The sequence below is a fragment of the Mustela putorius genome, unplaced genomic scaffold, assembly GCF_011764305.1.
Source record: "Mustela putorius furo isolate JIRA1106 unplaced genomic scaffold, ASM1176430v1.1 tig00003853_pilon_pilon_pilon, whole genome shotgun sequence".
Taxonomy (NCBI): Eukaryota; Metazoa; Chordata; class Mammalia; order Carnivora; family Mustelidae; genus Mustela; species Mustela putorius.
The window spans coordinates 8672579-8696373 of NW_025422005.1; the positions used below are offsets into that span (position 1 = coordinate 8672579).

At 45.5% G+C, this 23795-nt stretch overlaps 1 protein-coding gene across 13 annotated transcripts in view; it reads left to right on the forward strand.

The window, feature by feature from the left end:
* VPS13D (vacuolar protein sorting 13 homolog D) overlaps positions 1-23795 on the forward strand; it is a 253025-nt gene that overhangs the window by 14525 nt on the left and 214705 nt on the right. For 12 of the 13 annotated variants that reach the window (XR_006601667.1, XR_006601666.1, XR_006601668.1 and 9 more), the window contains exons 6-21: positions 1321-1437; positions 4214-4318; positions 5713-5883; positions 6315-6415; positions 7122-7290; positions 7449-7550; positions 7738-7939; positions 9285-9464; positions 10514-10644; positions 11490-11565; positions 11981-12151; positions 13151-13281; positions 14048-14180; positions 16136-18349; positions 19477-19628; positions 22578-23609. Coding sequence is in view for 10 of the 13 variants with exons in the window: in XM_045063766.1 (XP_044919701.1) it covers positions 1321-1437; positions 4214-4318; positions 5713-5883; positions 6315-6415; positions 7122-7290; positions 7449-7550; positions 7738-7939; positions 9285-9464; positions 10514-10644; positions 11490-11565; positions 11981-12151; positions 13151-13281; positions 14048-14180; positions 16136-18349; positions 19477-19628; positions 22578-23609 (5187 nt within the window). In the remaining 3 variants the exon portion in view is untranslated. Of the gene's footprint in view, positions 1-1320; positions 1438-4213; positions 4319-5712; positions 5884-6314; positions 6416-7121; positions 7291-7448; positions 7551-7737; positions 7940-9284; positions 9465-10513; positions 10645-11489; positions 11566-11980; positions 12152-13150; positions 13282-14047; positions 14181-16135; positions 18350-19476; positions 19629-22577; positions 23610-23795 lie in introns of those variants that run through there. The other variant, XM_045063773.1, reaches the window with a different exon arrangement.

Sequence of the window (23795 nt, forward strand, 5' to 3'; positions counted from 1 at the left end):
GGTCCCATCTCTCAGTACAGCAGGTTGAATGGAGTGTTCTTACCGAGAGGTTTTGTGGGTTTTGGGATCTACTGCATATTGTTTATCTGCTCATCCGTTGATGGACATTTGGGTTGTTTCCACTTTTTGCCTCTTATGACTAATGCTGGTGTCAGCCTTCATGTATATGTTTTTTTTGTGAATGTATGTTTTCAGTTCTCCTGACTAGATACCTGGGAGTAGAACTGTGGGGGTTATATGGTAACTGTGTTTAATTTTTCGAGGAACTTGCAAACTGTTTTCCAAAGAGGTCACACTGTTTTACAGTTTCTCTGGTGATGTAGGAACATTTTAATTTCTGCACATCCTCACTGATACTTGTTATCTGTCTTGTGGTAATAACCACAGTAGTGGGTATGAGGAGCTACCTTGCTGTGGTTTTGATTTGCAATTTCTTACTGGCTAATGCTGAACACCTTTCCATATGCTTATGGTCATGTGTATATCTTTTTTTTGAGAAATGTCTATCCAGAGCCCTTTTTCATTAAAAAAGTTGGTTTATTTGTTTTTTTATTGTTGAGTATTTTGTTGTTGTTGTTTTTAGAGATTTTATTTATTCGAGAGAGCACAAGCAGCGGGGAGAGACAAAGGGAGAGGGAGAAGCAGGCTCCAAACTAAGCAGGAAGCCTGATGTGGGCCTCTATCCCATGACCCTAGGATCATGACCTGAGCTGAAGGCAGATGCTTAACTGTCTGAGCCACCCAGGTGGCCCAAGAGCTCCTTATATATTTTGGATTCTAGTCTGTTACCAGGTCCATGATTGACAAATGTTTTCTCCCATCCTGTGGTTTGTCTTTTCACTTTCTGTTACAAGTTTTAATTCACTGAAGCAGAGTGTCTTTTTTGTAGCCCACCTCCAGGAGCCAGGAGAAATGAATAAGTATAAAATCTGTGTGTCCTGTTGGTGTTCCTGTGTCTAGGTGTGGGGACACAGAGGCAAGATTAAGATACTGTAAGAAAGGGCAGGCCTGTTATCTAGATCCGGCAGTATTTCTTTTGGTGTTTTTTTTTTTAAAGGGGTCTTATGAAATGATTTAACGAAAGTATTGTAGCTCTTATCTGGAGGTAGCACCAAACACAAAGAAATGTCCTTCATGTCCTTTTTGATCTTAGCTCTCAGGACTGTGGTTAAAATTCTCATAGCGTTGGACATATGTGTGCTGTAAGCATTTGTATAAACTACCGGCTGTGACTTTCTGATGCTCAAGGGCAGTTTGGCGTCGGCCTGTAGTATTCTACCTGTAGCGCATCTAAAAGTTCTCCTTTGTTCTCCCCTGCAGTTAAAAATTCAAGATGTCCATTTGCGCTTTGAAGATGGTATTACCAATCCGTCCCATCCTTTTGCATTCGGCATCTGTATTAAGAATGTGTCCGTGCAGAATGCTGTGAATGAGCCTGTGAGTATGAACTGTGCTTGCAAACTAGGAAGAAAGCACTGGGTCTTGGGAACTGGGGGCTCTGCCTTCGGTCATTTCATGTTCCCTAAAGGAGGCCGCGTTCTTTATCACCCTGTTCTTTGGCGGGAATGTATGTTTCTTGTCTGTGTCAACAGATTAATTTGCCAAAGTCAAGAAATGGCCAGTTTTTTCTGACCTTTCTTTATTTCACTCCTATGTTAAATGTTAAATCCCTTTCATTTTGTGCACAAAGAAACTGAGTCACAGAAAGGGTTTCAGCTTTGATTTTTATCTCATGCTATGTGTACTCCCAGGGTAAGCTCGTTCTGTTTCAGAGAATCAGCCATGCCCTGGGAATATTGTTGATGCCTTCCACATCTGAACCCTGTATCCACCTCTCTTCTGACCTTCTCGTTCGTGTCTTTAACTACCTATGGGACACCTCTGTGGTGTTCTAGGCTTGTCATAAGCAAAATTATACCATTATGTTCCACTGGCCCTTTATACTTCCCTGAAACCAATATTTCCTTTTTATTCTCTAACACGTTACTGAATGTTAAACAAAACTAACATCTTTTGAGCACTTTCATGTGCCAGACACTGTTCTTAGCATTTTACATGATTTGCCTCATTGGATTCTCAGCACTTTTCACCCCCACTGTTAACCTCACATTGCATACAGCTAAGTATGCCAGGGCACAGAGAGGTGGAGTGGCAGAGCTGGGTCTCGAACCCACATGGACCAGCTGCAAAGTGGGGGTTGGCAAATGGCGGACTGTAGAGCAAAGCCCCTCCACTCTCTGTTTTTGTCCATAAAGAATGACTGGATCACAGCCACACCTGTCATTTATAGATCGTTTGAGGCTGCTTTTCTGTTCCAGTGGGCAGAGTTGAGTCGTTCCAGTGGAAATCGTACTGTCCACGAACCCCACTCTCTGTTTTTGTCCATAAAGAATGACTGGATCACAGCCACACCTGTCATTTATAGATCGTTTGAGGCTGCTTTTCTGCTCCAGTGGGCAGAGTTGAGTCGTTCCAGTGGAAATCGTACTGTCCACGAACCCCACTCTCTGTTTTTGTCCATAAAGAATGACTGGATCACAGCCACACCTGTCATTTATAGATCGTTTGAGGCTGCTTTTCTGCTCCAGTGTAGGCAGAGTTGAGTCGTTCCAGCGGAAATCGTACTGTCCACGAACCCGTCCTATGTGCTCTCTGATCCTTGCCGGAAAAAGTTCGCACCCCTGCTCCGGAGCACGGGTCCTCAGCCACTGTGCTCAGCTCCCCAAGCCTGTGCTCAGCCTTCTGGTTCTTATTCCTCAGCCTCGGTATCCATCTGCTCACCGCATCCTGCCAGTTTCCTTGCGGAGTGTCTCAGATAATGTCTCTTCCCCTCGTCTTCCCTGCGTCTGCCTTCCTTCAGGACCCTGTAAGCTTTGGTCTGAGCTCATAAAACATCCGGTTTTCATGACTTCCTTGCTTCCATTCTCGATTCTTTCTAACGCAGTGCTTCCCCGTCTCTTCCACACCACGGCACACCACATTTGGCCAAGGTCCTGGGGCCAATGTGTGCAGCTGCTGGGGGCTGGAGGTGGTGAGCCAGATATTTCTAAATGTAACCTGAGCCTATAAACATGCCCATCTCCCAGTATACTCACGACTCTTTCTCTAGCACACCAAGGAGGGAAGCTCCACTTTGCACTGTTGCCAGAGTCCTTCCTGTTCCTCAGACACATCCCTGACCCTGCTGGCAGGCCTGCACCACAGCCCTTAGTGGCTCCGTGTCTCTTAAAGTATCAAGTCCAAACTCCTTAGTGCGGCATAGACTTCTTTCCTAGCGTATTCGTTTCCTAGGGCTGCCTTAAAAAGTCACCATAAGTGAAATGGCTCAAGACGACAGAAATTTATTCTCTTTAGTTCTGGAGGCCTGAAGTCCAGAATCCAGGTGTTCGCAGGGCCGGTTCGTCTGGAGGCTTTGCGGGAGAAGCCATCCCTCCTTGCTTCTGGTGGTTGCCGTCGAATTTCTTGCCTCCTGGACACGTGCCTTCTATCTTTGTCTCCATCTTTCTCCCCTGGGTGTCTGCCTTCTCTTCTTAAAAGGATCCTCGTCATAGACCAGGGCCCACCCTCATCCAGTATGACCTCGTTTTAATTGGATTACATCTGTAAAGACTCTCTTTCGAGTAACATCCCCTTCACAGGTTCTAGGAAGTCATGAATTTCTGGGGCTGGGGGGGTGGCACTTCACCCAGGACACCTAGTGGCGTTGCACGCTGCTTTCAGTAGCACTTGACTACCCACTCCAAGTGTGTGTACCAGTCCTGCCCTCCCACCGAGAGTGCGGTGCTCCCGTCACACAGGTGGAGTTGCCACCCTCTGAAGACACCAGGCCATCTGTACGGTGGACCTGATGCTTCGACGGACCTGATGCTTCGACGTGTGTCCCCACCCTTGCCTCCTACCCTGCCTGGTGTCCAAACCATACACATCTCTTGAGGCTTATCCACGCGGCGACATTTTCTCTTTTGCTTGCTCATAGCCTCTCATGTATTTTTCTTCTGCTTCCCTCTGCTTCGTTAAAACTGTTGCATGTTTGTGTCCCCAGTTAGCCAGATTTTGAACACTGTCAGAGCAAAACCGTGTTTTAATTCAGTTTTGTATCCCCAGCCCCCTTGCAAAGTACCATTGCATGCCTCCTCAGAAACGGTTGTTGAATGGATGGGTGAGTTTGTGACTACAGAGAGTCATGTTTTTTTCCTTCCCTGTTTTACCGCAGGTACAGAAGTTAATGCGGAAAAAGCAACTAGATGTGGCAGACTTCAGCGTCTACTGGGATGCCCACTGCACTTTGTTGGGGGACTTGCCCCAGGTGGAGTTACAGGTAGGGTTCTGGCAGAGGGCTGTGTCGGAACGCAGCACGGAAGTAGAGTGTGGGACCCCCGCCACGTAGGTTTCTGTTCTCTGTGGCTCCGGTCGCCATTCCCATGACCCTCTTCCTCTGCAGGCCTCCAGTCTGTAGTGGGTTTGCCTGACATACTGCGTCTGCGTGTAGTTCAGAACAATATATCGTGTTTGTGTATGCTTTATGTTTGTATCACAGGCTAGGTTTCTTTGTTTTCTTTTTTCTCACTTAAAGCTGTATTTTTAAGATTGATTACTGTTGCTGTTTCTATTTCTGGTTCATTGCTTCTGACTCCTGCACTGTATTCCATGGCATACATCTAACATACTTACATATTCTTCAAAGCATCACAGACTTGACGTCCAGATTTTAAATGAACAAAACACCAGCTTTGACTCTTAAAGAAGAGCTTTTCTTACTCTGTGTATATTGGAACTTCACCTGTGGTCGTATTCCTTTAAGAAATACTTAGAAAGGCATTAAAATCATGGGACATAAAGTGTTTTTGTTTGTGAAGGATAAGAAATTCCGAGTTTAATCTTTCAGTAAAGAAATTGTGGGTGGTTTAAGTAGAATGCGGAAAAAGGACTTATTTTTCCCCCTTATCTAAGATTTTCTTTGGCTGGCATGCTGCTGTACAGAATGGTTTTGTTTTGCTAATTTGATTAAATAAATACTGTACATCCATATAGAGAACCATATGCAGTTATAGAAAAGAAGAACAAAGATCTTTATGATAACTATGGAATCGTCTCTAAAGTTTAGTATTAAGTTTAAAGAACTGAGGTAAGACAGCATGCGTGCCATTTATGTGAGAATGATTAAAAAACCAGAAAATCATGGATCTGTCTGAACACAGGCAGAATGCCTCTGGTGCGATACAGAAGAAACTGCTATTATTGGTTGCCTCTGGGGAGAAAAATTGGGTGGCTGGAGGATGGGAGTCAGAAGGAGATATTGCACCTTTTTTTTTTTTTTAAGATTATTTATTTATTTATTTATTTGACAGAGATCACAAGTCGGCAAAGAGGTAGGCAGAGAGAGAGAGGAGCTGAGCAGAGAGCCTGATGCGGGGCTTGATCCCAGCACCCTGGGATCATGACCTGAGCCGAAGGCAGAGGCTTTAACCCGCTGAGCCACCCAGGCGCCCCGATATTTCGCCTTTTTTTGCTTTTCAGTTTTGAACCACATGAATGTTTTATCTGATAAGAGATACAGATAAAATTTAAAAAAATTTTAGAGAGCTTTTAGATTCCTAGTTTTGTCCTCGTTTGAGATTTTTAGGTAATACATTGTAAATTACGTAGTATACCAGCCTGTGACTTGAACCTGAAAACACTCGCCACAAGGACAGACATTCTTGTGACCCACAGGAGGCCATGGACAAGAGCATGGAGAGCCGCGCGCATCACTACATCCTGGAGCCCGTGTGCGCATCTGCTCTCTTGAAGAGAAACTGCTCCAAAGAGCCCCTGAGGTCTCGGCACAGCCCTCGGATCGAGTGCGACATTCACCTGGAGACCATCCCCTTGAAACTCTCTCAGGTACTCCCTTTCTGCCCGGTGGCTTCTCTCCCTGGGGGACCAGGAATGGGGGCTAAGGAAGCGCGGTGATAGAAGGATCTCAATACTTCCCGGCACCCCAGCGGGAAGGAAAGTGCCCAGGAGACCAGTGTTGTGGCCGGTGTAGCACCTGCTGCATGTCATACGGGGGCACCGGGCTGCCGTCCGGTTAGTTTTGATTTGGTTCTGAAGCACGGGCCAGAGTCCGGGACGTGTAGCGAACAGGAGTACTGCACTGTCTGTGGTCAGAGAGGAGGGCCACGTGATGTTGAAATGTGGTCTCAGGTGCGCCCTGGATTTCCATTCAGTGGCTTGACCAATACGAATTGTCCTCGGTAGAGATGGGCGTCAACCGAGTAGAAGAAACACATCAGTATTAACCTAGTTGTTCTCTCTTAACCTCTGCTGAAAAGCTGCAGTACCGGCAGATCATGGAGTTCCTCAAGGAGCTGGAACGAAAGGAGAGGCAGGTCAAGTTCCGAAGATGGAAGCCCAAAGTGGCCGTGTCTGAGAAGTAAGGGCTTGTGAGCGACCTGTGCCCCTGACTTGCATGGTGGAGCGTGGCTGGCCTTGTCCGTGGGTCAGAAATGGGCCTCACTGTCCCTGGCACGTGGCTGGAGCTAAAATACAGTTGATTTTTTTGACCTTTGAATTGTCATCTCTGTGGTTGACCTGCATGGATGTTCATACTGTCTGTTTTGTTGCTGTTGGGGGTTTGCTCCCAGGTAGAGCATAGGGGAGTTAAAGTCCTCTCCGTCTTACTTAGCAAGTACACCAGTGCTGCTCTTGTGGGATTTGACTGTGTAGGCAGTAACTTCATAGTGATCTCTGAGCCTGCTTTCCTGTGTCCGTGCTCCCGTGCTGTCCGGGCAGCATTTAGGTAGCACACCTGATAACTTAGGTTGCCAAAGTCAGTCTTTTCCTATTGCAGTGATAGACTGGGGTGGGCCAGGGTATTAAAAATTTTCAAGATCCTGTGTATTTCCACGGCTTTTCCGAAGTATGCCATTTAAAATCTTTCGTGTCCAAATCCTATCTAATTGTCTTAAGATAGTTTTTACCCTGTGGTCACTGGTTGATTATCTGTCAGTGGGCCGCACTACTGTTACGGGTGATTCAAACCAATTCTGTCATATGTTATTACTGATGTTGAAGTTGAGAATCTATTATTTGGTGTTCTTTGTGTGAGAAGTAATTAACATTGTTATGAACCATCTCAGCTGCCGAGAATGGTGGTATTTTGCTCTGAATGCCAACCTGAGCGAGATCAGAGAGGAGAGGAAGCGCTGTACCTGGGACTTCTTGTTGCACCGGGCCCGCGATGCCGTGTCTTACACCGACAAATACTTCAGCAAGCTGAAAGGAGACGTGCTGCATGCAGACGGCAGGGTGAGGGACTCTTGTTACCTTCGTTGTTTCTTGGCTTCCAGTGGGAGCGTGGGCAGGCAGAACAGTTCCCTCATCGGACTTGTAGGGGTTTGTGAAGGCGTCTGGTTTCTCTGGAGCTCTAAGACCTGTTTTGTTTGTTTTTGTTTTAATCCAAACAGGAGGAGATGCGCCGGATTGAGGAGGAACAGAGCTTTGAGGAGTTGAAGATTTTGCGTGAACTGGTTCATGAGCGATTTCACAAGCAGGAAGAACTGGCGGAGGTAAGACATCCTCCATGGGAGGGCATGCTCGGACCCTCCACGCTCAGAGAGCCTCAGTTCCGATGTGCTGTGCTTCTGAGACGGTGGGGGCGATGGGGGGGGCGGCGTGGCGGAGAAGAATCCGTGGGACATCTCAGCTTGTTTCTGTCTCTGGGGCCTCATATTTGCTCATTTCTGGTTCACGCAGAGCCTACGAGAGCCTCAGTTGGATTCTCCGGGGGACTCCCCTGGGGACCCGGAGACAAGTGGAGGCAGTGGGATGCTCCAGTACCTTCAGTCCTGGTTTCCTGGCTGGGGTGGCTGGTACGGGCAGCAGACCCCTGAGGGGAGAGTGGTCGAGGGGCTGTCGGCAGAGCAGCATGGACAGTGGACTCCCGAGGAGATCCTAGGTAAGGGGGGTGCGGGCCTTCACTTGCCTGCCCTTGGGTGTCGTGAAGGGAGACACTTGGTTCATGAAACTTCGTCTGGTATTGGTGCAGCGGCCCGTAGTGTTTGTCAAATAAAAGAAGGAGACATTTGTAAACAGTTCATCTTGCATTCGTAGATTCAGATGGAGGAAGTTTTTGAGAGAGAACTTCGTTTGCAGCTGCATTGCCGCATTGGAATAATGAGCACAGTTTCAGAGCTGAACGGCGGTGACTGTAAGAGAACGAAGCAAGTTCAGGAGGCTTAAACTCTGAGGCTGGGGCATCAGTCCAAAGCCGCTGGTTTAGAGCCATGCTGTGCAACACGGTAGCTGTAGTCACAGATAGGCTACCTATCTGTTTTTATATTTGATCGAGGGGCACCTGGGTAGCTCAGTGGGTTAAAGCCTCTGCCTTCGGCTCGGGTCATGATCTCAGGGTCCTGGGATCAAGCCCCGCATTGGGCTCTCTGCTCAGTGGGGAGCCTGCTTCCCCCTTCTCTCTCTGCCTACTTGTGATCTCTGTCAAAAAAAAAAAAAAAACTTAAAAAAAAAATTTGATTGAAGCAAACATACATAAAATGCACACGCTGTACTTACATAGATGGGCGGCTTCCAGAGTGAATATTCCTGTATAACCTGCGCGCTGATAAGAAATAGAACACAACCAACACCCCAGAGGGCTTTGTGCATTTTGTACGCTGTCCTGCGTGTTACAGTCTTTTTCCTAATTTGTAACACCATCGATTTGTTTACCTATTTTCAAACAGATGGCTATTTAAATTCAGATTAATTAAAATTAAAAGAAAAAAATTCTTTTTTTTTCCTTCAGTTACACTAGGCATGTCAGCTATAGAGCCCAAAGGTGCCTGTGGCTGGTGGTCCCTGAGCCCACCGTGGGGACGTAGAGCATCTCACCGTGTTGGGCAGCATGGCTTATGCTGGCCTCCGTCCTGAATCTTCACGTCCTCCCTCTCAGAGAATGAGCTGATAAGATCTCTTTCTCTCTCTTTTTTTAAAATACTTTAAAACATATTTATTCATGAGAGAGAGAGGCAGAGGTAGAGGGATGCGGGACTCCATCCCAGGACTCTGGGATCACGACCCGAGCCAAAGGCAGACACTCAACTGACTGAGCCACCCAGGCACCCCGATAAGATCTCTTATATTTTGCATTGGGGATGAAGCAGTTGTTCATGACTTCGGAGTTCTTCCCTGAACAAAGGGGAAAACTGTTCAATAATGTCATCATCACTGTGATCCATGGGGCCAGTGGCGTTTTTCGACTTTTTCCGTGTGTTCCCCTGACGTATTTCCTTCCTCGCGCTCAGGCACAGAGGAGTTTTTCGACCCCACCACTGATGCGTCCTGCCTGAGTTCCTACATGAAGCGGGACCTGGTGTTTGCCACACTGAACGTGCAGCTGCAGCGGGGCACCGTGACGCTGCTGCACCAGGAGCCGGGTGGCCCTCGGGCCGAGGAGTGCGCCTTCATGCAGCTCGAGTTCTCAGGTGCTGCCCCGCAGAGCCATGGGTTGCTCTTCCCTGGCCCCAGCATCTGTGCGAGTCTCCCTGGTCGCGGTCCTCACGTTCCAGCGGGCTGCTGTGAGCGCGGGATGGTGGGAGGCAGAGTCACTGGGGGAGTGCGGGGCTCAGTGCCTGCGAGCCTCCGATTGGAGCATTCACCAGCCGGCAGGCACCGAGCCCTGTGTTCTGTGTGTCTGTAAAAGACGCTTTTAATCTGTATCGTGGATTCTCTGATCTCGGACTCGGCCAGCCACACCGTAACTCGTGCCCCAGTGAAACTTACCTGCTGGAGGGCCTGGCATACAGCGTGGGGGCCGCTGTAAACCATGACGTCACCAACAAAAAGCACAGAAATGCGAACTGCTTGGCACTAAGTAGATCACGGAAGGGGCACATGGGTGCAGCACAACGCTCTCTGGGTCACCCTCGGCTGTGAGCGCGCACGTTAGAGGACTCAGATTTGTTTTTGCTGCGCACATGCCCTCAGAAGCTCTGAGAGGCTGGATTGCGGGGCTGTGAATTAGTTTTAGTGAGTAGGTGAATTCACAAACATGGAACCCACAGATACCGAGGACGGGCCATGTTTGACATGTTTGTGACTGAATTAAAGGTGTACTACGCAGATGCTGGGTGTTTAACATCTCACATAGACTTTTATTTCAGTGTAGAAAATAGCCGCTTATCAGTAATTTAAAGGTAAACAACCAAAAAGAAAAAAAAAAGCCATTTTGCTTGATTTTATCATCTTGAGAGCAGACGTATCATCAACTTAGTATGAACCAGCAGATGGCTTGAACTCAATGGTTACATGCTCCATGTAGAATTCATTCTGCGGGGAAACTTCTGATATCCCATGTGTAGTTACAGAGAGAGATTTATACAGATCCAGGGATACATGAGTAGGTTTTTTAGTTCTACTTTCAAGGAAAAAGACATCATATTAACCATTCTCTGTAAAATATTATAGCTCAGACTTGTAAGATACTTCCGGTTATCACGGCGTAGTATCAACTCTTACACTGGTATTTTTGTAGGTGTGAAGCTGCTAGCAGAGTCTCTTCCTCGAAGAAATTCTTCCTTGCTCTCAGTCCGGTTGGGTGGACTGTTTCTTCGAGACCTGGCCACAGAAGGCACCATGTTTCCCCTTCTGGTGTTCCCGAATTCAGTACGTACGGCAGTGGGATGGCTGCGCTGTCCCGGGTGGGGCGGACTGTGGTCTGTCTTAGGTGAGCAATAGGTAATACTAACTCAGTTCGTTCTGACATTGGGTTATGTTGAGAAGGATGAGTTGATTAAAAACAAATTTGAATTTAGTAAGGTTTTTTAATTTTCCAGAGAGTGAATGTTGGAGGGTTTTACGGCAGTGCCTTGTTCCTCTCCTCTGTCGTAGCTGCCGTGGAGTAGTTTGCTCTATTTTGGAAGAAAATGGCATCAGCACCACTGTTTTCTGCATTTCAAGGTCACTGTTCGCATCTCCTTTGTCTGGAGTTCATTTTCATGCATTCTGACCTAAGTCACTGATAGAAAGTCCCATCTTTTTCAGAGTTCCAAGAGAACCACTTCAAGTTATCTATATATTTGTAATCTTTTATAGTCAATATACTTTATTAATTAGATCTTTGATCTTATTAAGTTGGCAGAGGTACGATCAGAATAGCTGAGCATTTAGCTACTTGCTCTGTCTGTGACTTTTTTCAGGGGCTGGATTGCGGAGAGGGTGGGAGTACAGTGTGAGCGTGTACAAAGCCTTATGTACGTCCTGCTCGTTTAGGAATCTGTCATTAAACACGCTCACTGCCGAGGAGCAGAGTAGTATACTGTCCATTTTAGCTTAGAAAAAGGCACAAATGAGAGAGATCAGTCCGCAAGTCCTATCATCCAGTGTCTGGTGAGTTTGGATTTGGAGTGCTGAGCGAGAGTGATGCCACAGGGCAGGACTTGAGGAAGTGTGTGCACGGCCAGTCGTCCCTTCTCACCTGACATTCATACATTTTGTGTGTGTTTTAATAGCAAAAAGAAGTTGGCAGAGTCTCACAGTCTTTTGGTCTCCAGACAATATCTGCAGACAGAAGTGATCATAACCCTGGTAATTTGTCGTATGTTCTTAAAACTAATCCTTAGAAATAAGATGATTACAGATCAGCAGTCTTGGGCAGTTGTAAGAGGGAGTGTGTCCTGTTTTGTCCCAGCGGTTTGTTGTGTGGCTCTGTGTTTGTCTCGGAGACTCTGTTCTCTGTTAACCCTCGTGTGACTGGTGTCCGCATGTAGTGCTTCCGGGGCCTGGGTTTCCATAATGGGAGTGAGTACAGCAACTCAGTCTTGAGGATTCCTGTTGAGGCGGTCCTCATTAGGGGCTCTATTTTATAAGATTTTCATAAATGAGAACTAATTAGAAAATGATTTAGGAAATGTCTTTTTCCCCAGAATTCCTTACAGGTTATCAGGAATAGGGTGGTTGTTTTCGCTGTGTTCCATTTTCTTTCTCTGCTTCTTCCCTTCAGCTGCGGATCCAGATGACCCGGTTTTTGAGATGCTGTATGAGAGAAATCCAGTGCACAGCCATTTTGAGAGGCGGCTGAATGTCAGCACGAGGCCCTTGAACATCATATATAATCCTCAGGCTATTAAAAAAGTAGCAGACTTTTTCTACAAGGGAAAGGTTCATACCTCAGGTTAACTTTTTTGTTTGTTTGATCTTCTGTTACTTTCTATAGACATTTTTCTTGTCATTTTTAGTGCTTTGGACAAGGGTTATTATACACTGAAGTGACCTGGAGTGGCTGGAATCAGAAATGCCTAGAGGGCCTGTGGATAGGATTGTCCTTAGTTATAGAAACAGAGGAGGTGTCTTTGGAAAGTTACTTCTCCAAAAGGGATCAGTATTAAATATTTTCTTTTGTCTTTGCTTCCATTTAGCATGTTTAAAAAAAAGCTTCCATTCTATTAGGAGGGTGGTTTCCTTGGCTACCCAGGATATTCTAGGCCAATGAATCTAGGAGGAACGTTCGAGAACTTCCTCTAGATGGTGGGGTCAGTGGTCTGTTTCACCTGCTTGGCGCAGTGTGAAATACTCATCCTCGCGGTGAGCAAGGAAGGGCTCATCCTGGCACTGTTCTCTGTCATCATTGCTTATTCATGCCTCCCTTCGTTCCCAGGAGAGATTTGAGATCGTAGGAGCAGAGAAAGCACTCTCGTTGACAGGCGAAAACAATAGTCCTTTCCTACATGTATCCCCTCTCTTCCTCCTTGTAACAAGGGAGCTGTTTTAGTTTTTGGACCAGTTTTTGAGTCTTCGTGTCAACAACAGCTGTAAATGCTGTGGCTTTATTGCTCTGTCACTGGTAGAATATAGAAGGCATTTCCTTCCAAATCCCACATTTCTCTTGTAACGTAGCGGTATGCTTTCAGGATGTAGAATGGTCTGGGATCGTTCAGAAAATGGTTCAAGAAAATGCTAGTGACTTAGGTGCCTCCCCAACGCCATGGCTGGGCCCCCATCGCTGCCCCCCTCTGGTTACCCCACGCAGTGCCGGCGCGGGTGGGAGTAGGCGCCGTTGTACGGATGGTTCTTTAGCTTCGGTGGGAAGTCGTGGTGAGCACAGATGTTGCAGTCGTCTTTCCCCCCAGCTGCTTGAGAATTCTCACTCTCCCGTGCGTCTCTAATCTTTCAGGTTTTGGCTATCAGTCTGAACTCGAGCTGAGAGTGGCAGAAGCTGCCCGAAGACAGTATAACAAACTGAAGATGCAGACCAAGGCAGAAATCCGACAAACGCTCGATCGTTTGCTGGTGGGGGACTTCATTGTAAGTGGGGCGGGGGCCGGCGCCCCTCTGTCAGCGTCTTCCCTTCCTCTGGTTGAGCACCCTTGTTTCAACTACAAGCATGGAGTTCACTGAAAATAGGAAATCCTTCTTAGCTAGCAAAAAATAAAACCTCATGGTCTTGACAGGCTGTCAAGAATACAAACAAATGGAGATGCCTGGGTGGCTCAGTCGGTTAAAGCCTGTGCCTTGGGCTCAGGTCATGATCCCGGGGTCCTAGGATCGAGCCCTGCGTCGGGCTCTCTGCTCCACAGGGAGCCTGCTTCCCCCTTCTCTTACTCTGCCTGCCTCGCGGCCTACTTGTGATCTCTGCATGTTAATAAATAAAATCTTAAGAAAAAAGAAAGATTCTCTCTCTCTCAAAAAAAAAAGTAGAAATATTTGGGTTTCAGTGTTTATTGGAATTCCATAATTTTGACCATACTGTGAGATAGTAAATCCTCTAACTGTAGAAGCCTGATCTTTCTTAAGCCGTGCTTCACCACAACCAAAGAGTAGACAACCCCAGTCCTGTAATTTGCTAATTGTTTTTTTCCTCCCACCTCAAACATTTGCCTGTGGTAATGTCTCAGATCCTTCAGCCTGTGGGTCTACTTTTGTTTTAAACTTTTTGCTCTGATACCATTGACCTTAAAGTGATCCAATAACCCCTGAATGTGGCTTTCAGAAAGCCTTGAGCCCAACCGATAATGCCGTTTAGTTTTCGTGGTTGTGGTTACGTGACTTCTGGTTTATTTTACTTCTACAGGAGGAGAGCAAAAGGTGGACCGTGCGACTAGATATTTCCGCCCCTCAGGTGATCTTCCCTGATGATTTCAAATCCAGGAACCCCGTGTTAGTTGTTGTGGATCTAGGGAGAATGCTTTTGACAAATAGCCAAGGTATGGTATGAACGCGACGTGGTGAAGATGGACCCCGCAGGGGTTGATCTGCCTGTGCTTACCCAAGTAGAGCTTAAAGAACACTTTCTAGGGGCACCTGGGTGGCTCAGTCAGTTAAGCATTCTTGATTTCAGCTCAGCTCATGATCTCAGTGTTGTGAGATCGAGCCCCGAGTCGGGCTCCGTGCAGAGAGTGGATCTGCTTGAGATTCTCTCTCAATCTCTCTCAAAAAAAAAGGCTTTTATGACATCTTAACCGCAAAGTTCACTTGTTACTTCTTTTATGACAGCTGTATTAGGATATGTTTTAAAATGGGAAGTTCAGTTGTTGTTGGGATATTGACAGAATGGTGCCCTTGACTGTGTTATCTCGTCCCAGAACAGTTTCATCAACCTGGGAAGACATTCCAAGCCCTTCTGCTGTCACTCTCCATTACCCCTTCTTCTGTGCCCTGCCAACCATTAATTTCCTGTCTCTGTGGATTTGATTCTGCTGAACATTTCATATGAATGCAGTTATGTGGCTTTTTAATGTGTGTTTTTTTTCACGTAGCCTGATGTTTTCGAGATTTATCTGTGTTGTAGCTTGTTGTACTTCATTCCTGCCTGTGGTGGAGTAATATTCCCGTGTGTGAATATACCACACCTTTACTAAGTGTTCGTCAGTTGGTGGACATTTGGGTTGTTTCTGCTTTTTGGCTACCATGAACAATGTTTTACGAACATCCGCATACAGGCTTTCGTGTGGATGTATTTTCAACCTCTAGGGTATTACTTCCGTGTGGAGTTGCTGGGTCATATGGTGACTTTGTGTTTTACATTTTGAGGAACTGCCAGATTGTTTTCCAAAAGGGTGGCACCATTTTACTATCTTACCAGCAATGTATGAGGGTTTCTTTGTCTCTACATCTTTGTCAACATTGCTGTTATCTGTCTTTCAGATTATAGCCTTTTTTTTCAATGTGAAGTAGTGTCTCATTGTGGTTTTTATTTGTATTTCTCATGAAGCACTTCGGATTTTAAGAAACACCATTTCTCAGAACTTCATTTCAGAAATAGAGGTTTAATCTATTTAGGGATATTAGGGACCCATATAAAAAGAGACTCCTGGAAGGTGATTTCATTACTATTACTAGATCCAAAAAATATTTATTGTTTACCTTGAGATGAGCAGGAAGAAAGAGGATTATGGGGTAAAAGGTTGAGGAAGCTTCTCAAATAATCTCAATCTTATCTTCACTGAGAAGACCCAAAAGAGAAGAGGGAGAGGATTCAAACAGGAGTGGGAAAGTTTGGTGCCACGGGGAATGTTAAAAGGGAATTAGATCTGAAGAAAAGGATCTCACACCACGGAAAGCACCTACTTGAACTTTTAAACTGTAAACATGGAGCAGAGACGTGGGTGACAGAACCCAGTGGTGTGATTTTGTAGTTGACTCAGCCCTGAGCAGTAAAAGACTGGACTGTGGAAGTCTGTAGAAGAGAAGGGTTGAATTGTGAAATCAGGCTTGGGTGTGGTGCTGTGAGCTTGTGAGCTCTGAGTTGGGCATTCGGGGTATTGTTGAGTAAGACAGGTGAGGCCTGGGTTCCTTTGAAACATTCAGTGGGGAACCAAACGAGCACATAGATATAGGGAAAGGTGAACAGACAGCTGAGAGTGAGGTAGAAATGGTTGGGGAGGGCAGATGGTGGCTGACACGGGGAAGCAGGTCATTGGTTTCGGCTCCCCGATCTGCGTTCCGCTGTCAGCAGGCCTCCATCTTTTCTCTCTTGCGTTCTGATTTCACAATTACAAGACGAGTTTACATCGAAGAAATGGTAAGATCAGAATATCATGCTTAGAGTTGTCATCCGTGTGTTTTTTTTAGATCAGGGTTGGTTGATTTTCGTTATGTTACAGGAAGGAGTAAGGAAGGAGCAGACGTAGACTTTGCATCTTCTGTTTTTTGTCTGCAGATGACTCCAAGAGGAAAAGTGGGGACGGGCTGGCGTCTGAAGAGGACCAGTTTAGTGATGACGAGTATAAGACGCCCCTTGCCACACCTCCCAGCACCCCCCCTCCCGAGACAAGCAGCGGTAACGGAGGGAAAACAGCGCCATTTGCTGAGATGGAATTCAGCGCAGAGCAGCTGCAGGCACATCTCATGAACACGAAGATGTATGAGAGATACTCCCTGTCATTCATGGACCTCCAGATCATGGTCGGACGAGTGAAGGACAATTGGAAGCATGTCCAGGATATTGATGTGGGGCCAACGCACGTGGTTGAGAAGTTCAACGTTCACCTCCAGTTAGAACGTCGCTTGATTTATACTTCAGATCCCAAGTACCCTGGAGCCGTGCTCTCGGGCAACCTCCCAGACTTGAAAATTCACATCAATGAAGAGAAAATATCTGCTCTGAAGAATTGCTTTGCTCTCCTGACCACCCCAGAGGTGAAGACTTCGGACACTCAGTTTAAGGAGAAGATTTTTCCACAAGGCGGGCAGCGGGGCAGTTTGCAAGACTCAGTCATGAATTTAACCCAGAGTTTCGTGATGCTTGAGCAGCATACCCGGGAGGTTCTGGTGGAGTCACAGCTCCTCCTGGCCGAGTTTAAGGTGAACTGCATGCAGCTTGGTGTGGAAAGCAACGGTCGGTACATTTCTGTGCTCAAGGTGTTTGGGACCAATGCTCACTTTGTGAAGAGGCCTTACGATGTGGAGGTCTCCCTGACCGTCCACGGACTGCTCCTGGTGGACACGATGCAGACGTACGGTGCTGATTTTGACCTTTTGATGGCTTCGCATAAGAACTTGAGCTTCGATGTCCCAACAGGAAGCCTCCGGGACAGCAGGGCCCAGTCTCCTGTCTCCGGATCCAACGCGGCCCACCTCACCAGTGCGGCCACGCTGAATGACCCGTCGGCTACTGGTGTTTCACTTGACAAAATTCTCACCAAAGAACAGGAGTCCCTCATCAAACTGGAGTATCAGTTTGTGAGTTCAGAGTGCCCGTCGATGAATTTGGACAGCACTCTTCAGGTGATTTCGTTACAGGTGAATAATCTGGATATTATCCTAAATCCGGAGACAATCGTGGAGCTGATTGGTTTTCTTCAGAAATCTTTTCCCAAGGAAAAAGATGATTTGAGTCCTCAGCCTTTAATGACTGATTTTGAAAGAAGCTTCAGGGAAGAAGGAACTTACCAAGCTACATATGAACAGAACACCGAGGTTGCCGTGGAAATCCATAGGCTTAACTTACTGCTCCTTCGGACAGTAGGGATGGCAAATGGCGAGAAATACGGCAGAAAAATTGCAACTGCGAGCATCGGCAGCACCAAAGTTAACGTCTCAATGGGTAGCACATTTGACATGAATGGTTCTCTCGGCTGTTTGCAGCTCATGGATTTGACTCAAGAGAACGTTAAGAACCAGTACGTTGTCAGCATTGGAAATTCCATAGGCTATGAAAATATCATCAGCGACATTGGCTACTTTGAATCTGTATTTGTTAGGATGGAAGACGCAGCCGTGAGTGAAGCTCTGAGTTTCACCTTTGTTGAGAAATCCAAACAGGAGTGTCTTCTCAACCTCAAGATGGCTTCCTTGCATTACAACCACTCTGCCAAGTTTCTGAAGGAGTTGACGCTGTCCATGGATGAGCTGGAAGAAAATTTTCGAAGTATGCTGAAAAGCGCAGCTACCAAAGTCACTACGGTACTGGCTACCAAGACGGCCGAGTACAGCGAGATGGTGTCACTCTTCGAAACGCCAAGGAAGACTCGGGAATCCTTTGTCGTAGAAGAAAATGAAATGTATGGGTTTGGCCTCGCTGGGTCTCATTCTGACACCGTAAAGCTGATCTTGAACATAAACATTGAATCCCCTGTTGTGTCTATCCCTCGGAAGCCCGGGAGTCCCGAGTTGTTGGTGGGACACTTAGGACAAATATTCATCCAGAATTTTGTGTCAGGAGACGATGAATCCAGAAGTGACCGTCTGCGGGTAGAAATTAAAGACATTAAGTTATATTCTTTGAACTGCACCCAGTTGCCAGGCAGAGAGGGTCCTGGGTCCGAAGTAAGCCGGGGGTTTTGCTCTCCTTCTGGCTCTGCCAGTGCCAACAGTCAGGAGGAAGCTCATTTCACCCGACATGATTTCTTTGAATCTTTGCATAGAGGTCAAGGTGAGAGTGTAAATCTTTTGTCTCATTTTGTCAAAAGATTCCAAACCCGGTGTATGTGGTACTTTGCATAAAACGACAATGAAAACCTTTTCTTTTAGAGTTATCCCCCAGTGAATATTTAATCGAATTTTAGATAGAATTTTAATAGGATTCTTCCTGTCAGGTTGGTATGTTTTTAGTTGTTCCCATTGGATACCATATTTGGCAAAATAAGAATTTTTGTTTTTATTTTGTTTTAAAGTAGCCTCCTTTAACATTGGATGAATGCCCATTTATGGGGATGCTTCAAAGGGTGGGGTCTGTTAGAGTATTATTTAATTTGGTGAAATCCATCTGAATTTTTTCAGTTCTAAGCTGTAGATCTTTGCTAGTTAAATATTGTAGTCCAAGATAGCTGGGGGGTTGACAAAAGTGGGATGTGAAGTTTAGTCTGTGGATCTGATATTTTCCTTTCAGTATTCTGTCATCTTCTGTAAGGGGTTGGTCCAGGGTTCTAGGAGTAAAATGCCTTCATTTATGTTCTCGATCTGATCTGCTAAAACCAAAACTTCAATCTATTAGCTTTGGCATCCACAGACATCAGCCTGGCTCTCCTTATCGGTAAAGAAATTCAGGCCTAGAGGGTTTTTCCATCTGTAGTTCTCAGATGTGAATTTGCCAGTTTGCTCACATCCTGACCTAAAGATGCTTTCTCTGCTTGGGATGAAAGGTGTTCACTTAGAACCGGATACTGTCCTTGAGGCCCAGTAGAGGGATCAGTCTGTCATTGACAGCTGGGTAAAGATGAGCAGTTTGGTTTGGAAAATGCTGGCTTGGGAGGCTAAGAGAAGCTTAGAGACCTGACCTAGATTAATGTTCCCCACATTGTGTTTTGAAGCCACCAAATGGAACATGTCATGAATGTATTGTTTCTTTTTGTGTATAAATTTACGTTTTACCTCTGTTTGCTGTGCGTTGGTCTGGGTCTTGCTATGAGTTTGCCCTCAGTCATAGACCCCAGGTGCCAGCTGTTCTGCCCTTTGGGTCTAGGGGTAACTCACAGGCTCGATTTTATACACCCTATACCTCAGCAACAATGCAGTAAATATTAGTATTTCCAATCTGTCATTTTCTTTCTGTCATGCCAGCTTTTCACATCCTGAACAACACCACCATTCAGTTTAAACTGGAGAAGATCCCTATAGAGAGAGAATCTGAGTTGACTTTCTCCCTTAGTCCAGATGACCTGGGAACTTCTAGCATCATGAAGATCGAAGGGAAATTTGTCAACCCAGTCCAGGTAAACATGTATTGATTTTCATGTCTGGGCAGTTGAAGTTCTGTATTTACTTTATATAATAATAATATGTTCGTGTCTTGTTATGTTATTTGTATATATAAAATGTTAGAAGGAAAATCTGTAAATTCAAGGAGACATTGTGACTGCTTGTTACTGTTGGTAACTTGTTCTGTGAATGTGGAGCCTTTTCACTGTGTCCTTTCATCGCTGGGGAACCAGTCTTGCTGGCTCTCTTCATGTGGGAGAACGGTGAGTTCTGTAGAGAGAGGAGGCAGATCGTTAATTCTGTTGCCATTCAAAACCAAGCAGAGTTACTGCTTAAAAAGTCAGAACTTGTCTTTCTCAGGAGGATACACTTTTGTCACTCTTCATTCACATACTTGGCTCAGCCTGGAGAACAATCTGATTATTTGAGCTGTTAACAGACCCTCTCAAGGGAGACTTAGTCTTGCTCTCTTTGAAATGAAATGGGCCCAGACAGGGATTTCATATATGTGTGTTTGTGTTTGTGTGTGTGCGTGCGCGCACGCGCGCACGTGCTTGGATGTTGTGAGTATGCCCGTGTGTGTGTGATGAGTGTATGTGTACACAGCTATCCTATTTCCTTCAAAAGTGTTATTTCTCCTGCTTTCACAGGGCTGAGTGCAAAGAACATATCATTATAAAACAGTAGGGACAGGCGATCTTAGGACAGTGGACCGCAGCCTTGGGCAGTAACTGGTCACTAGTCCGTATCTGGCAGCTGCTCTGGAGAAACTCAGGAGTCCTGTTCCCAGAGCATGTGTACCTTTTGACATCAGTGGTTCCTGGATATCGGTCCCTGCGTGAGAGAACTTTACCCATAGCGGTCCCATCTTGGCTAAACTTTTGCATTCCCAGTTGTGGCTACTAGGGTGACTTTTTCACCTTAAGTCTAGCATATAGCATGAATTCTGTTGGATTATATTGACTTACTGTTTTCATGGTTACCATTTGCTTACTGTGGTTTTTGATGAAAACCTTCTAAAAATTATTGTAAACAATTCTTTAAATTATTTAATAATTAATAATTTTAATAATTAAAAATATTTTATTATAAAAATTTAAAACATACACAACAGTGGAATAATTTTTTTAAAAAAGATTTTAGTTATTTATTTGTGAGAGAGAATGAGAGAGAGAGAGAACATGAGAGGGGAGAGGGTCAGAAGGAGAAGCAGACTCCCCACTGAGCAGGGAGCCCGATGCAGAACTCGATCCTAGGACTCCAGGGTCATGACCTGAGCTGAAGGGAGTCACTTAACCAACTGAGCCACCCAGGCACCCAACAGTGGAATAGTGTAACGAACCTCATGTACCCATTACTCAGATTCAGCAGTTATCAATATTTTGCCACATTTGTCTCATTTCTCTCTCCTTTTTCTGGCGGTGGAGGGGGAGGGCAGGGAGGGTTAGAAAGAGAAAGGGAATCTGAAGCAGGCTCCATGCCCAGTGCAGAGCCTGACTCAGGGCTTGATCTCACACCACTGAGATCATGACCTGAACTGAAATCAAAAGTCAGATGCTCAACTGACTGAGCCACCCAGGTGCCCCTTTTGGTGAACTATTTTAAGGCAAATCCCAAGAGTTGTACTCTTTTTTTTACTTTTACTTTTTTACTTTTTTTTTTTACCCATTTTTACTGCCATATATTTGGAAGGTATCTCTATAGTCCACATGCATTTTCTTTCTTTTTTTTTTTTTTTTTTACATGCATTTTCTTACATGACTACAATGGTATTATGATGTCCAAATGAGGATTCCTTGGTAACATAATAAATTTTAATCTATTTTCAGATTTGAGACATTTTTTATTATTTTTTAAAAATGTCTTTTCACTTTTGGTTTGTTTGAATCAGGATCCCAATGAGACCCTGTACGTTGCATTTCCGTAATACATTGTGTGGGTCTGTGTTTAGTTTCCTCTCATCCACCCCCCCCCCCGCCCTATTATTGCTTTGTGAGAGGCAGGGCAGTTGCCCTGTAGATTGTCCCACATTCTGGACTGGGCTGTTCATTCATGGCATCATCACTCAGCTTGTTCTCCCACATTTCCTGTAAGCTCTACCTTAACTCTACAGGTTCAGCTGGATTCAGGTTCTTTTTTTCTTGGCCAGTACACTTCAGCGGTGGGGGCTGTGTATGTCACATTGCATTATATCAAGCGGCACATAACGCCTGGTTGTCTCTGTTAGTGATGCTGAACTTGGTGATTGTGTGCAGGTGGCGAGAACCCGATCTGTCCATTGTAAAGGCCTCCCTACGGGGGCTTCCACGGATCAACTCTGGTATACATGAGTTGACTGGGGCTGTGAAACCATCACTTTCCAGTTCTGTCACTTCTGTATCTGTTTGGAATTCCTCTGTTAAAAAATTTCCCTTAAGTATATAAAGAAACTTGTGTGAAAATATTTTTAATAAGTTGTAATTAGACACAAAGTAATGGGAGAGGAAGCACAAGTGATTTTGGCTTATCATTATTATCATTACAAAGCACTTTCTGTTTAGCTGAACTAAACAAAGGTTATTACACTAACTGGGGATGATCGGCGAGGTTTAGAACCATGAGTCTTGTTTCTCAGTCTTGTGGTAATCACCACATTGGACTTTTGGTGGCATTCCCGTCAATTTCTGCAGTTGTTTTTGTAGGGGTAGAAAGAGTGATTTTACTGATTCAGGCCTATAGTCAGGAGTACTTACTGAACACTGATTGTGGAAAGATTATTTGGTGAGGTGCTGGGGAAGGTAGGGAGATGGCCTCGTCAGTAGACGTGGGCTAGTGAGAAGTTAAGGACAGAAGAGAAACAGAAGGGATAGTCCCTGCTGTTAACTAATTTAAAGCGTCTAGGGAAAACCCGTAAACGTCAACTGAAAACTGGAGTGCGATCAGTGGTAGCAGTGGAATAACCGAATTCTTCTCTTTGACTGCAGGTGGTGTTAGCAAAGCATGTATATGAGCAGGTTTTACAAACGCTGGACAATCTCGTGTATAGTGAAGATCTGAATAAATTTCCAGTCAGTGCTACCTCCTCACCTTGCCCTAATTCTCCTCTGCCTTCCCTCAGTACCTGTGGAGAGCCTTCCACTGAAAGGAAGGAGAATGGATTGTTCAGCCACTCCAGCCTTTCTAACTCTTCTCAAAAGTCCTTGTCTCTGAAGGAAGTCAAATCTTTTACCCAGATTCAAGCCAACTTTTGTATATCAGAGCTTCAAGTCCAGCTCAGTGGAGATCTGACTCTGGGGGCCCAGGGTCTCGTGAGCTTAAAGTTTCAGGATTTTGAGGTGGAATTCAGTAAAGACCACCCTCAGACTCTATCTGTGCAGATTGCCCTGCGCTCTCTACTGATGGAAGACTTACTGGAGAAAAACCCAGACTCCAAATACAAGAACTTGATGGTGTCTCGGGGAGCCCCTAAGCCATCCAGTTTAGCACAAAAAGAGTATCTTTCTCTGTCTTGTCCTTCAGTATCCAATGTTGAGTACCCCGACATGCCTCGGTCTCTCCCTTCCCACATGGAAGAAGCTCCGAATGTCTTCCAGCTGTATCAGAGACCCACCTCGGCTTCCCGGAAGAAGCAAAAGGAAGTCCAAGACAAAGACTGTCCCTTGACCCCACCCCCTTCTCCAACAGTAGATGAGCCCAAGATACTTGCTGGGAAGAGTAAATTTGATGATTCCTTGGTACATATCAATGTATTCTTGGTGGATAAGAAGCATCCAGAATTCTCTTCCAGTTATAATCGAGTTAACCGGAACATTGATGTCGATTTTAACTGCTTGGATGTGCTGATTACGCTGCAGACCTGGGTCGTGATACTAGATTTTTTTGGAATTGGCTCCACTGCGGACAACCACGCTATGAAGGTGCTGCCTGAGGACATTCTGCAAAATGTGAAGTCAGAATCAAATGCTCTCCTGGAGTCTGAGCTTCAGGATCCGGTTAACACCAAGCTGGACCTCAAGGTATCACTCCCCTTTTGGCTCCTTGATGTTCTCAGAGTGAATTTTGCTTTGTTTACGCAAATGCAGTCACTGTTCACTTACCTTAGGAAATAGATATTATTGACGGGGTAGCTATATTTAGTCTTTTGGATGTTTTAATATTTTAGAAAAGGCTTTAGCATAAATCCTATCTGGAGGCCGGGAAAA